Below are 13,673 nucleotides of genomic sequence, written 5' to 3' on the forward strand. Positions count from 1 at the left end.
TATATTTACACACAATATATATACAGGTACACTTAAAATTGATCAATTATTTAACATAAGCTATATTTGGGATTCAAGATTCTAGTACTCTTTGGTTTAGTCCCATCCGGGATTCGAACCCGCACTCTCAGAATGAGGCACCTAAACGTCATCGGTCTCATTATTTGTTTCATGACAGCGATGTGCTTGCGCCATGAACGGATTTAATGGTGTCTTCTCAGACAGTTTCGTATTAAATCATAATGATAATGAGAGCAATCGAGAAATGCAGGGGCAGAGCTACTAGGGGTATAACATAAAGACTGAACGTTGGATATACACAGCCTACTTCACGAAGGTAAATAGGAGCCTGAGTTTAGTTTTACGCCGCACTCAGCAATATTTCAGCTATATGGCGGATCTAGGAACCTGAAGAAGAACGGGTAATACTGGAAGAAAAGCACTCATTCGATACACATACAAACGCTGTACTCTGGTCTATTTATAGTATGTACAGGATAACGGTGGGGATATCACAGTCTGCCTATCACAGAAACAAAAACAGGTAATACCACTCTTGACGTCACTTTTTACGTCATGAAGTCACAATGCAAGTAATTGTGAAACAGAAAAAACGTCACAATAGAAGACGACACAATGATGTCAAGACATCAACTCACGAAGTAAATAACACAGTGTTAACAACTATCACTATACCATTGCTGGTATGATAACTAAATATATATATATATATATTGACATCACTGCACAGTATATACAGCGAGAGTACATATACACATTGACATGACATTGCACGTTTGAAAATAACATGCAATGATTTGAACAATGTAATACAAAGCCGGTGTCAGCAGCTCAGTCCGAGATCAGCGTTAATACTTTGCAGGGTCGGGATTAAGCTCCTATGAAGCAAAAGAGAATATAACAAGCCTCATCCTTTCTGGCCACGTCCCTGAAATAACATACAGCAATAGAGGACACGAGCCCATATATATCACATAGCAAGGCAAGGCAACATACACATGGTCGACGTTAGGCTACGCCCCCTGGTATCCCTGACAACGTTGGACTTCCTTACCCTGATATCACAGACAGTAAAATGAGGTCATTATGCCGGGCACCCCAGACAGAAACGGGAGGTCACATCACATCACAAAGAGCAACAAGAGTCACATCTCAGTAAGCAGCCGGTCACATCCCAGGTATCCCAGAATGCAACTCTAGGTTACATTCCTGGTATCCCAGAATGCAGCTCGGGGTTACATTCTTGATATCGCAGAATGCAACTCTAGGTCACATCCCTGGTATCCCAGAATGCAACTCGAAGAGCGGCAGTCTGATATAAGGATGGGAGAGAGGTAATTTGCCTTTTACGGGAATGCCCGTTTTTAAACTCTTTATACAAATGCTTCCCAACATGAATTAACACAAACAGTAATCTCATAAGAACGTCAGAGAGACACATCCAACTGGGATTCCTACTTGATGACATGTCAAACAACTACCAGCCCACGATGAAGCTGCTGGACGGACTTTAAATGAATACAGTTGTCTCCCCTCCTATCACGTGATGTCACGTGGGGTTACAACTCGGTGAGATCGTAAGAGGACTTGATGTTGACGCGGATTTTGCCCGGGACGCTCTCGTTCAGCTTCTTCACCACGATGAAGAGGTCGTATTCCTTGTCCTCGCCGGTCACGCTGCCAATGTCGGGGATGGTCGCCGTGCCCAGTAGGTCGTTCTTCAGCATGTTGTGATTCAGCACCTGAAAGGAAAGACACATCCTGTTGTAGTATAGGGGATTTACTATCACTAAAGGGTTTACACGAGGTAATATCTTGTCATTGAACGAGGGCGTACCAAATGTAGTCGGCCTATTTATATTCTCAATGTCCAACGTTACAAAAGCTTGCATTTTATTTTGAAGGAATCGTTAGCAAAGCCATATTCAAAATTTCACATATGTGGGTAATGTGGTTAACGAGATATTAGTCTTCACAACACATTGGGGTATAATATTTCTGTAAAAATTGCAGAAAGTGAAAAATTATCTGTCCATTTTGTACCTCTTGGATAATGATATGCCCTCAGATAATAGCATATTCAATATGGTCAGTGTAGTATTAAATGACTTCAAACATTTAAAGTTTTGGATTGCTTGATTATATTTAGACGGGTCTGTTTTAATCTTTCAAAAACATTGTGTCCAGATATTCAAGCTGGCACTATTTACAATATATTGAGTGCTGACACTTGTGTGCCCATTTAGTAGTTAGTTTGAACCCTTGGCATCATGTATGAATAAGTGAAAACAAGTTATGACCTTATGACTACGTCATCTGAAAGTCGTTGGGTAGTGTCTCCAAAACAAGCTGTTTCAGTAAGCATCGTGTGTGTGTGTGTGTGTGTGTGTGTGTGTGTGTGTGTGTGTGTGTGTGTGTGTCACTTTAACAAGCCATTGTAGTTTCAGCTTGCATTATTATGCATTTTAATATCTACGTTTGATTCTCGAGGAGTTCTGCCTATCTCAAACACACAAAATGTTTCTTGCATATTTTGCTTCCTGAAGTTTGTGATGCATTTATTGCAGATTTTGCGTTTTTGGGGGTTACCAAGATAAAGAGTCAAACAAAATGGGGATCGTGAGGCTGGAACATGGCAAATGCAATTTGCTTGAAGTAGACAATATAATACATAAAAAACAGCTGCATTTGTATAATTTTCTAGGTGAGGCCGACCACTTTTGGGACGCCCCCCGTATACATAATGTATTGTATACACAGCATATTATCCTGGCAGTGAAAACATAGTACATCTTCATTGTTATCATGTAATTTCATGAAAGGGTAGCAGGGCTCCAGATAAGGGCCCTTTCGACGTATGTACGGATATAAAATAAGCATGATACCGTAGGAAATTTTAGAAAACGTAGCAGATACGCACCACAGCAATGGTGTACGTCTTAGAATCATTTACAGACGTATTTATCTGAATCTGTTTTTGTTTATTGACCTTTTTACACAAGAATAGCAATGTTGTGGTGCATATATGAAACGAAACACAAGATTACTGATACTCCATTTAATTCCATTCAGTACTCTAAATGTACTTTTATTGTTTTCCAGTACTCCTATATTGAAAAAATAAGGAGTACGTACTCCTGATCATGAAAAATTATCTGGAGCCCTGCGGGGTAGCGTTCCCGTGGGGTGGTAACTGCAGATGTTTGAACGTGTGTCAAAACTGACAGAATGTATGTCCCGTGCATAGGAAAGATATAGAGAATCTCACCCGAGTGTCTTTTGATATCAAATATATCACCACGAGTTGATAAAGTAACAAATATCCGAGGCTTGCCGAGGATATTTTTACTTTTATCAACGAGTGTTGATATATTTGATATCAGAAGACACGAGGGTGAGATTCTATTTATCATCAAAAATCACTCTTCATTAGTTTTCAATGAAAAATGTACATCTCTGAACACAGTACTGCCATTAGATTTGCAGTGCAGCGATGTCATAACATTGTGACGTCAACAAGTTCATGACGTCATAGCATTAATGTCAGGGCATTGTACAATATCTACTGTCTGCTCTCACACAAGCGATATCTACTGTGGAACACAGTTTTGGATGATAAAACCCGTTACTCTCTGGAGCTCGTTAGATATTTACAGTTGGTCCTGTAAATGTGTACAATGTCCACTTGTAAAATGCATGAGGTAACATTCCACGTGGATCATAATGCCGGAATATAACGGGTTTAGACGTCACAGGGGATGAAGAGCTCTACTTACGTCGACTGTGATAGGCAGGTGGGTCTTCTTCCTGTAGAACGTGGCCTTGACGCTCCACGTGGGGGTGCTGGTTCCTGGACATGCCACAGACTTGACCTTCTCCCCCTCACACTTGATGCTGACCATGGGGTCCAGAGCTGGAGTGAGTGAGTGAATGAGTTTAGTTTTACGCCGCGTTTAGCAATATTCTAGCAATATCACGGCGGGGGACATCGGAAATGGGCTTCACACATTGTATTCATGGGTGGAATCGAACCCGGGTATTCGACGTGACAATCGTATACTTTAACCACCCGGTTCCCCCCTCTCCCCCCAACATTGTAACGTCAGGGTTGATAGAGATTTCAACGTTTACAAGAGACATTGGACCTCTAACGTTGGTGATATCCTAGACAGACAGAGGTGGAATATACAGAACAAGAGGAAACATCAGATGGTCGAAGAATATTTAAAGTGTCAGATCTGTGTATCCGGATGCCGATTCCAGTTATGGTACTCCGGTGTACACAGTCCAGGGTGCTGTTGTTCGAAACAACTTTAGCGCTAAGGCTACCTTTAAGTCAGTGTTAAAGAATGGGAGTTACGGTCACCTTAGCGCAAAGATCGCTTTGTACAACGGCACCCAGTACGACTGAAGTATCTGTGAAGATCCGGGTTAGAATTGGTCTTCGACAACCCATGCTTGTCGTTAGAGGCGACTACCGGGTTCGGGTGGTCATTCTCCCCGATTTGGATTGTCTGGTCCAGACTCGATTATTTACAGACCGCCGCCACAGAGCGGGAATATTGCTGAGTGCGGCGTGAAACAACAAAGCAACAAACAAAACCGCCATGAGGAAAGGATAGTGTCTCAAATGGCACCTTAATGTAAATTTCAGGTTTTTAGAGACTGCTACAGTTGACCGTCAGTAACGTTGTACTTACATCCCTTGCCTTTAGCCTTCATAGGAAGTTCCAGACCTTCGGCAGACTCCACGGTGATTGTGGTGACCATGCTGTAGCCGGCCACACACGGACAACCACTGGACGGGCACTCCTTCTCCAAGGCCCTGCAACATGGATACAGATATTCATATTAGTCGGTCACTCTCAGACGCCTAGGGCCGGCAGACTGTCGCAGACATCCAAGGCCCCTTAAACGGATATGTAACGAATTTAGCCACCAGTGGCTAAGCCCACCCATACAACATGGTTAAAGGCACAATGTTACACATTTTCGACAATATTTGGGCTTATATTTTATATATTGGGGGCATATGCACTCACTTTAGCTTCCTGTTGGTGCAAAAAGATACTTATTATCCCTTACAACTTGCCTGAAATCGATAACTGAAACTTCGAGGCGAACAGCTTCAAACAAATAACACTTGCCATATATGGAATCTAAACGATTGCTCCATACATCGAAAACTGTCGAACGCAGTGTTGTCGGTGTTTGCCGAACTGGCCTCAATCATAAGTTGCGTTTAGGATATTCGTAAAGAGCGCTCCAAGGGACATAACTCTGTGGGGTTGGCTTGAAATAATGTTCGGCCGGTAGAGGGAGCGAGAGTTGATTTAATGCAACGTTGCATTAATTCATTCGAACATTTTATTTTGATACTGTAATCTAAATACGTAATTTGTTTTGGAATAAATTATATGATTACTTCCCTGAGGGCTGATAGTATTATTGAGCGAAAATGCATTAAGTATTTTTAGAGAAGTGCCTTGTGACGTTGTGCCTTTAATGACGGGAACACGGTGGTCAAGGAGGCGCGGATAGTCGCTGTGCAGCTTGGAGGATATTTCATCTTAAGAGGCAGGGTGACGGGTCATGTGAATTGTTTCGAGGTCGGAGGTTACCTGATTGGCTGAACGGGTGTAAAACTGATTCATATATAAGAAACCAAGTTATGTAAAGAGTAGTAATGCGACAGGGTAGAATGTTAGGATCGGGCGATAAAACATCACGACTTTGATCACTGAAAAAATATCTGACATCAATATATTTCTCTTTCCGTTTAGCATCGAAGCTACATGAATATAAAGATCACCTGTCTGAACTTAGAGAGCAGACGACAAAACGTGGTATGGAAGTAAAAACATATATACCATCACCAAGCAAAATATAATTCGTAGAAATAAAACACAATACCGATATATAGAAACCCAAAACGTGTGGTGAAAACAACATATAATACCAGTACAAAACCTTCACCAACCGAAGTGTAAAAAGTAATCAAAGAAAGCGAAAACATTGTAACGAAGACCTAGATCCTGCATCCTGTGAAGGGAGGTAAGTAGTGCTTGTTTATCAAATGTGGCTGCGAACCCTCTTTTGGCATGAGGGTTTTGAATGTCTCTTTAATGGGTAATTGGGACTAAAGTGCTTTAGGTAGCGCGGACGTTGGAATTGGCATTTGATAATGCATTGAAATTTACTGGGTACTGGGTAATTGGGACTAGGTAGTGTCGTACGCGGACCGCAAATATAATCGTAGTTTGTACGCACGTTTAAATTGGTATTTAATAATGCATTGAAATAATGGGTTACATATCCCTTTCCTTAATAAACTGACGTACACACCCGTACGTGTTGCCCAAACACCACAGATATATCCTTCACAGTTCAGTGAGTGGGATATCCCGCGTGTACCAACAGTATTTAACACAGTGGGTTGCGATTGAGTGATATACCTTGCTGAAGCCAGCCATCAAGAGTTCACTACAATATTCACAAATCGCTACATCCGATCTCTCATTCCAAACACCACTCTGGGGACAAAATATTGATTCAGATCCTGACGATGTCAAGGTCAAGGTCACGTAGTGGAACGACATGAAGCGAGGACATACTAGATATTTAACACAAAGGAAAATATAAATAAAATATAAACATAAATCCCTGTAACATGAGACTCCGGCTTCACAAAGCCACCTTAGCGTGACATCGATAACATGTCTTTTTAAGACATTCCCGTAAGTTGTTATAGTCGAAACTAAGTGGGTTTTGTGAAGCCGGACCCATGGCTCGAGAATGGAGGTACTACCTGCTAGTGCCACTGATTCCGCTGAAGGAAGACAAGGGTTGGAAGTAATATACTCGTCCACACACATAATAAAAACCAGATAAGAAAAACTATAATATGATAAGATATATCTTGCCCCGTGTACTCTCAGTACTTCCCTGTTATACACATAACATACCCTCCCTTGTTATAAATTAACATACCCTCCCCTGTTATACACATAACATACCCTCCCTTGTTATATATTAACATACCCTCCCTTATACACATAACATACCCTCCTGTTATACACATATACACATACACATATCCCCTGTTATATATTAACATACCCTCCCCTGTTATATATTAACATACCCTCCCCCAGCCGCCGATCCCGTGTACACTCACTACCACCTGACACCTGGTTGAAAAGTGTCATCCAAGTTGCGTATATCGATACTCATGCTGTTGACCACTGGGTTGTTTGGTCCAGACTTGATTATTTACAGATCGCCGCCACAAAGTTGGCACATTGCTGAGTGCTGTGTTATACTTAACTCACTCACTGTTGTGCATGTAACATACCTTTCCCCTGTTGTATATATAACATACCTTTCCCCTGTTGTATATATAACATACCTTTCCCCTGTTGTATAACATACCTTCCCCCAGCGGCCGACCCTGTGTACAGCCTCAGCAGAAATTCCCCTGTCGTCCCCTGTTCTTTGGTAGTCGGGACTATGACGTATCGTCCACGCTTCAGCAGTGTGGTCCCGTACACACTGCGAGATTTCACGTAATCCGATGTGAACATCTTCTCTCCCGGCACGTGCATACGGTACTTCCGGTTTTCCTCCACCTGGTAGCACGTTTAATGGCTGATGTAATACATACATACATACATACATACATACATACATACATACATACATACATACATACATACATACATACATACATACATACATACATACATGATACATACATACATACATACATACATACATACATACATACATACATACTAACATTATATGTGTCTCTGTCATTGGACGACAATCACGTTTAGGCCCTATCACTGTCAATAGAGTGGTTCACTGTTGCCCCCATGCTATGGATGTCATTCACTTATAGCCCCGCCCACATTGAGTGAGTGACAGTTAAATTCATGACGTTGAACCTAATGACGTTGAGGCTCAAGCTCCGCCCACCTTTATATATTGACTGACAGTTACCTTCATGATGTGGAAGCCAATGACGTTGAGGTCCTGCCCCAGGAACTGCCTGCCACCGCCCACGTCGTGCTGTTCGAGGGACACCATGATCCGATCTGACGCTCCCGTGATGTCGAACAAATACTGAAACAGAGTATCATCAGATCAGACATGCTTCAAACTATGTTCTTACATTACAACTCCGACACGTGAAGTGCCATGCTTGTAAAAGGCGATAACGGGATGGGGTGGTCAGGCTCGCTGACTTGGTTGACACATGTCATCGGTTCCTAATTGCGTAGATTGATGCTCATGATGTTGATCACTGGATTGTCTGGTCCAGACTCGATTATTTGCAGACCATTTCCATATAGCTGGAATATTGCTGAGTGCGACCTTTAAACAACAAACCAACCACCAACATTGCAACTCCATTTTACACACAGGTGGGAAGAGTTCATGGTGACCATAACGAAGAGTTATCTCCCTTCTGTGTGGCGGCGCTAAGATTCTGTGGCGACACTACGGTTAGGACTTCGGTGGGATGTGATGTGGGCGCGAGTTGGGGCAATGTGTAGATGTGTTTGATTAATTACAGGATTTGGTGGAATGAGATTTATCTGAAGCGGTAGTGAACACAGCAAGTCTACCTGTGGGTTGCTGAGGAATGTCGGAGAGAAGTAGTTGCTGCCGCCGTTCCTGCCGGAGTGCGACCACTTGCTGTGCATGGTAGATTCATTCCACGTCTTTTTTAAAGAGAAGAAGGAGGTGTTCACGAAGTGGCAGATCTGGATGCTGGAGAAGTTCTGGATGAAGTCGCTGAAGGACATCCTGCAGTAGAGAGGTGGCTGTCACCAGACATAAGTCAGAAACACGTGCCTCCCACCGCGCCATACCCCGTGTTCACGAGACACCCATCCCGCCCTGCCATACCACGTAAATACAACCCTCTTCCTTCTCTACCTCATTCCCAGCCCTTTCTATGTACCATGTGACTCCCCTGCCACGTTTGTGTGTTGAGTGACACCCTCCGCCATTTTCTAGATCAAGTCGCTTTTATTCCGAACCTGTACTGTCCTTTAATTCTCTTTCACGGGGCTTCACCTCCAATTTCACGTGCATCTGACCGTACCTTTTCTTTATTGCAACCCTATTTGCCACTCACGTGACTCCCTTCCCAATGCTCCTGTATCACGTGACTTACCAGAACTCTCCCTCCTGGCGGAACCTGACTCCCATCTTCTCCCACTCTGACTTCGGGACTCGTCTCCACTCGGGGGACCTACAACACAAGGGAGGTAATCTCTACAGCCTTGAACCGGGTTACATGCAACAATGTCTGCCAGTGTTCTGAATTGAATACAAGGGAGGTAATCACAACAGCCTTAAGCTTGGACCGGGTTACATGCAACAGTTCTCTGAACTGAACTGAAGGGAAGTAATCTCAACTGCTTGACCACAGCTACTTTGTCATATTTTGATAAAACTAAAGCTTTTACATTCTGAAGATATATACGATATATACCATACATGATACTGAAATGCTGATATTTGATTGATCAAATTTAATGTTTGAACATGTATAACACCTAATTTCATGCCAAATCAACAAATATCCTCTACTGTCAATACTTGTACAATTACATGATATTAGACTGTCTATTAGATTGAAGCATCAGCAGTTCATCAACAGAGCACACACGGAACACAGGGTACTGCACTTGTCACAGATGTTCATGAGGTTCATAGCAAAGCTTCCCTAATATTTCATCTTCAAATGCTGCATTGCTATATTCTAATAAGGACCACTGGAAGCTTTGTATCGCCACAATCGAAGGTCTGATTGTATTGCTACCAACTATAGTACAAGATTTATGTTGCTACAAAATTAAGGTATTATTTCCATCAATTGTATTGCTACAATGTAAGACATTGTGTACAATTGTTGTAATGCTAAAATGTAAGACAATGCGTCCACTTATTGTATTGCTACAATGTAAGACAATGCGTCCAATTGTTGTAATGCTAAAATGTAAGACAATGCGTCCACTTATTGTATTGCTACAATGTAAGACAATGCGTCCAATTGTTGTATTGCTACAATGTAAGACATTGTGTCCAATTGTTGTATTACTGGAATTAAAGCCATTACGTCTATATACCGTTATATGGCCTCTGCTACAAACTAAGCTGGTTCCTACAAATCTTGTATCGCTACAATCTAAGGTTTCACTTTGAACTGTTGTATCGCTACAATCTAAGGTTTCACTTCCAACTGTTGTATTACTGGAATTAAAGCGTTCACTTTGAACTGTTGTATCGCTACGCCTATAGGTTTCACTATGAACTGTTGTATCGCTTCCTACAATCTAAGGTTTCACTTTGAACTGTTGTATCGCTACAATCTAAGGTTTCACTTTGAACTGTTGTATCGCTACAATCTAAGGTTTCACTTTGAACTGTTGTATCGCTACAATCTAAGGTTTCACTTTGAACTGTTGTATCGCTACAATCTAAGGTTTCACTTTGAACTGTTGTATCGCTACAATCTAAGGTTTCACTTTGAACTGTTGTATTGCTACAATCTAAGGTTTCACTTTGAACTGTTGTATCGCTACAATCTAAGGTTTCACTTTGAACTGTTGTATCGCTACAATCTAAGGTTTCACTTTGAACTGTTGTATTGCAACAATCTAAGGTTTCACTTTGAACTGTTGTATCGCTACAATCTAAGGTTTCACTTTGAACTGTTGTATCGCTACAATCTAAGGTTTCACTTTGAACTGTTGTATCGCTACAATCTAAGGTTTCACTTTGAACTGTTGTATCGCTACAATCTAAGGTTTCACTTTGAACTGTTGTATCGCTACAATCTAAGGTTTCACTTTGAACTGTTGTATTGCTACAATCTAATCTGAACTGGTATCGCTACAATCTAAGGTTTCACTTTGAACTGTTGTATCGCTACAATCTAAGGTTTCACTTTGAACTGTTGTATCGCTACAATCTAAGGTTTCACTTTGAACTGTTGTATCGCTACAATCTAAGGTTTCACTTTGAACTGTTGTATCGCTACAATCTAAGGTTTCACTTTGAACTGTTGTATCGCTACAATCTAAGGTTTCACTTTGAACTGTTGTATCGCTACAATCTAGGTTTCACTTTGAACTGTTGTATTACAAGGTTTCACTTTGAACTGTTGTATCGCTACAATCTAAGGTTTCACTTTGAACTGTTGTATCGCTACAATCTAAGGTTTCACTTTGAACTGTTGTATTGCAACAATCTAAGGTTTCACTTTGAACTGTTGTATCGCTACAATCTAAGGTTTCACTTTGAACTGTTGTATTGCTACAATCTAAGGTTTCACTTTGAACTGTTGTATCGCTACAATCTAAGGTTTCACTTTGAACTGTTGTATCGCTACAATCTAAGGTTTCACTTTGAACTGTTGTATCGCTACAATCTAAGGTTTCACTTTGAACTGTTGTATCGCTACAATCTAAGGTTTCACTTTGAACTGTTGTATTGCAACAATCTAAGGTTTCACTTTGAACTGTTGTATCGCTACAATCTAAGGTTTCACTTTGAACTGTTGTATTGCAACAATCTAAGGTTTCACTTTGAACTGTTGTATTGCAACAATCTAAAATTTACGTCAGGTTGTTGTATTGCTGCAATCTACGATTTTACGTTCAGGTGTTTTGCAACAATCTAAGGTTTTCCATCCTACTGTATTGCTACACTCTAGTGGGATTGTTGTATCGCTACAATCTTAGGTCTAGTCCAGTTGTTGTATTGCTAAGTGTTGCATGGCTGGTCGGAGACTCCGCGTTCAAGCCGTTACACATTGGCAAAGCGTTAGCGTTAGGGAGGTGCCTATAGGGCGTTTGTCTGAGTAATGTTAACAAAGCAAAACTGAAAGTAGAACACAAACCGATATCTATAGAACTTTCTGAAACAGAAACAAAACAAGGGCAAATAGAGTCTGGTTCTGGGGTGTATGGGTCTTATACACGTGACGTCACTAATTACCCAGAGTTCAATACAACAGGAACAAACAGGAAGTGATATGTGGATGACCAACGTCTTTATTACATTTCGCAGAGACACTTTTATCAGGTGAGGTGAAATTGGGTTTTACGTCGTGCTTGAGAATATTTCGCTCATATGACGACGTGCATGCATGTGTATGTGTATGTGCGGCTGCTTGTACTAGCCCAGACTTAAGCTGTTTTATAGTGCTAGCCCACTGAGATACCATGCCGCAGTGAAGCATGAATACCCCACTCAGACACATTATACTGACTCCGAGCCGACCAGTCCTTGTTGTACCCATTAATGACGAGCGCTAGCCAGGGACCAACAAGTACCATATTTTAACGTCTTTTTGGTCGAACCCGCGACCTTCCGCTCTCCGGGCGGACGCTCTAACCACTACACCACGGAGGCGGTCTGACACTTTATCAAGCAGGGTCTAGTAATAAATATGTTCATCCAGATATTCTAACGTTCTTCAATACTCCCACTTCTAAATGCTTCTCTCAGAAGGAAGGGATATATAAACATATGAGTCAACATCCTGTTTCCTAGTTTGGGAGTCGTACGAGATATTCATACATTGTGTCCTAGCAAGATTTATTGTTCTGTCGCACGCAGAGAGTGACTGTAGTCACCCGAAACACGGAAACTTTACGATGAGGAAAGAACAGTTATGTAAATTTACAGGTCAGCCACAAATTATAACTGGTTGGTCTGTAAACACTGTGGTCGACATCACGCAAACAAACACGTGACATGACTCCGAACAAAGGGAGGTAACGTGGTAGGAAGGTGTACTCACGAGTCGGCCCACGGCCCTGTCCACTCCTTGTCCCCCCACGGGTTGAACAGTCGCACCAGCAGCAGCTTGTCGGACCCCACAGCTCCCTGTAGACTCCGACTGACCTGCACGAGCTTCACGGCCGTGACGTTGTAGCCTTGACCCATGACGAGACCGTCGGCCGTCTCCTGTCCCACTGCATTCTGGGCACACTGAAACAAGCCATGCACACGCTGAAACATCGTTGTAATGTTTTCCACGCTGAAACAGCGTTGTAATGTTTAACACACTGAAACATCGCTGTAATGTTTTACTCGCTGAAACATACTTTGCAATGTTTTACTCGCTGAAACATCGTTGTAATGTTTTACATGCTGAATCATCGCTGTAATGTTTTACATGCTGAATCATCGCTGTAATGTTTTACATGCTGAATCATCGCTGTAATGTTTTACATGCTGAATCATCGCTGTAATGTTTTACATGCTGAACATTGTTGCAATGTTTTACTCGCTGAAACCTCGTTGTAATGTTTTACACGCTCAAACACTGATACATAGAGAATACTAAACGATGTCCCGTGTAATACCATATTTATGAAACGAGTGAATTGTTTGGTATCTAACGAGCGAGTTTCATAATATGGTATTACACGGGACATAGTTTAGTATTTTATTTATTACTCATCAAATACTAGCAAAATAATATCGAGCAAAGTACTTCTTTCCCAAGAATTCAACGAGTGTAATGACTCTCAGCTTTCCGCGAGTCAAGCAAGGTCTAATACTATTGTGACAGAGGTATTAGCATTGTGACGTCATAACTGTAAACCAGTTTTACGTCATGC

General features: G+C 41.7%; 1 protein-coding gene across 3 annotated transcripts; it reads right to left on the bottom strand.

Moving 5' to 3' along the window:
- Nucleotides 1-732: 732 nt before the first annotated feature.
- LOC124265107 (calpain-5-like) lies at nt 733-13,034 on the bottom strand. Of its 3 annotated transcripts, XM_046699894.1 has the most exons (10): nt 12,848-13,034; nt 11,942-11,959; nt 9,209-9,286; nt 8,655-8,835; nt 8,026-8,148; nt 7,453-7,649; nt 6,830-6,850; nt 4,722-4,846; nt 3,798-3,934; nt 733-1,763 (listed from the first exon to the last, which is right to left on the bottom strand). In XM_046699894.1, exons 1-10 carry the CDS (start codon nt 12,991-12,993, stop codon nt 1,581-1,583), a joined length of 1,209 nt encoding a protein of 402 aa, XP_046555850.1. In that variant the 5' UTR covers nt 12,994-13,034; the 3' UTR covers nt 733-1,580. The 3 variants fall into 3 exon arrangements, with proteins under 3 accessions (XP_046555850.1, XP_046555851.1, XP_046555852.1); XM_046699895.1 differs by lacking the exon at nt 11,942-11,959; XM_046699896.1 differs by lacking the exon at nt 6,830-6,850.
- Between the last annotated feature and the right edge of the window lie 639 nt (nt 13,035-13,673).

The sequence above is a fragment of the Haliotis rubra genome, unplaced genomic scaffold (assembly GCF_003918875.1).
Source record: "Haliotis rubra isolate DU_JTF1 unplaced genomic scaffold, ASM391887v1 Scf96, whole genome shotgun sequence".
Classification (NCBI taxonomy): Eukaryota; Metazoa; Mollusca; class Gastropoda; order Lepetellida; family Haliotidae; genus Haliotis; species Haliotis rubra.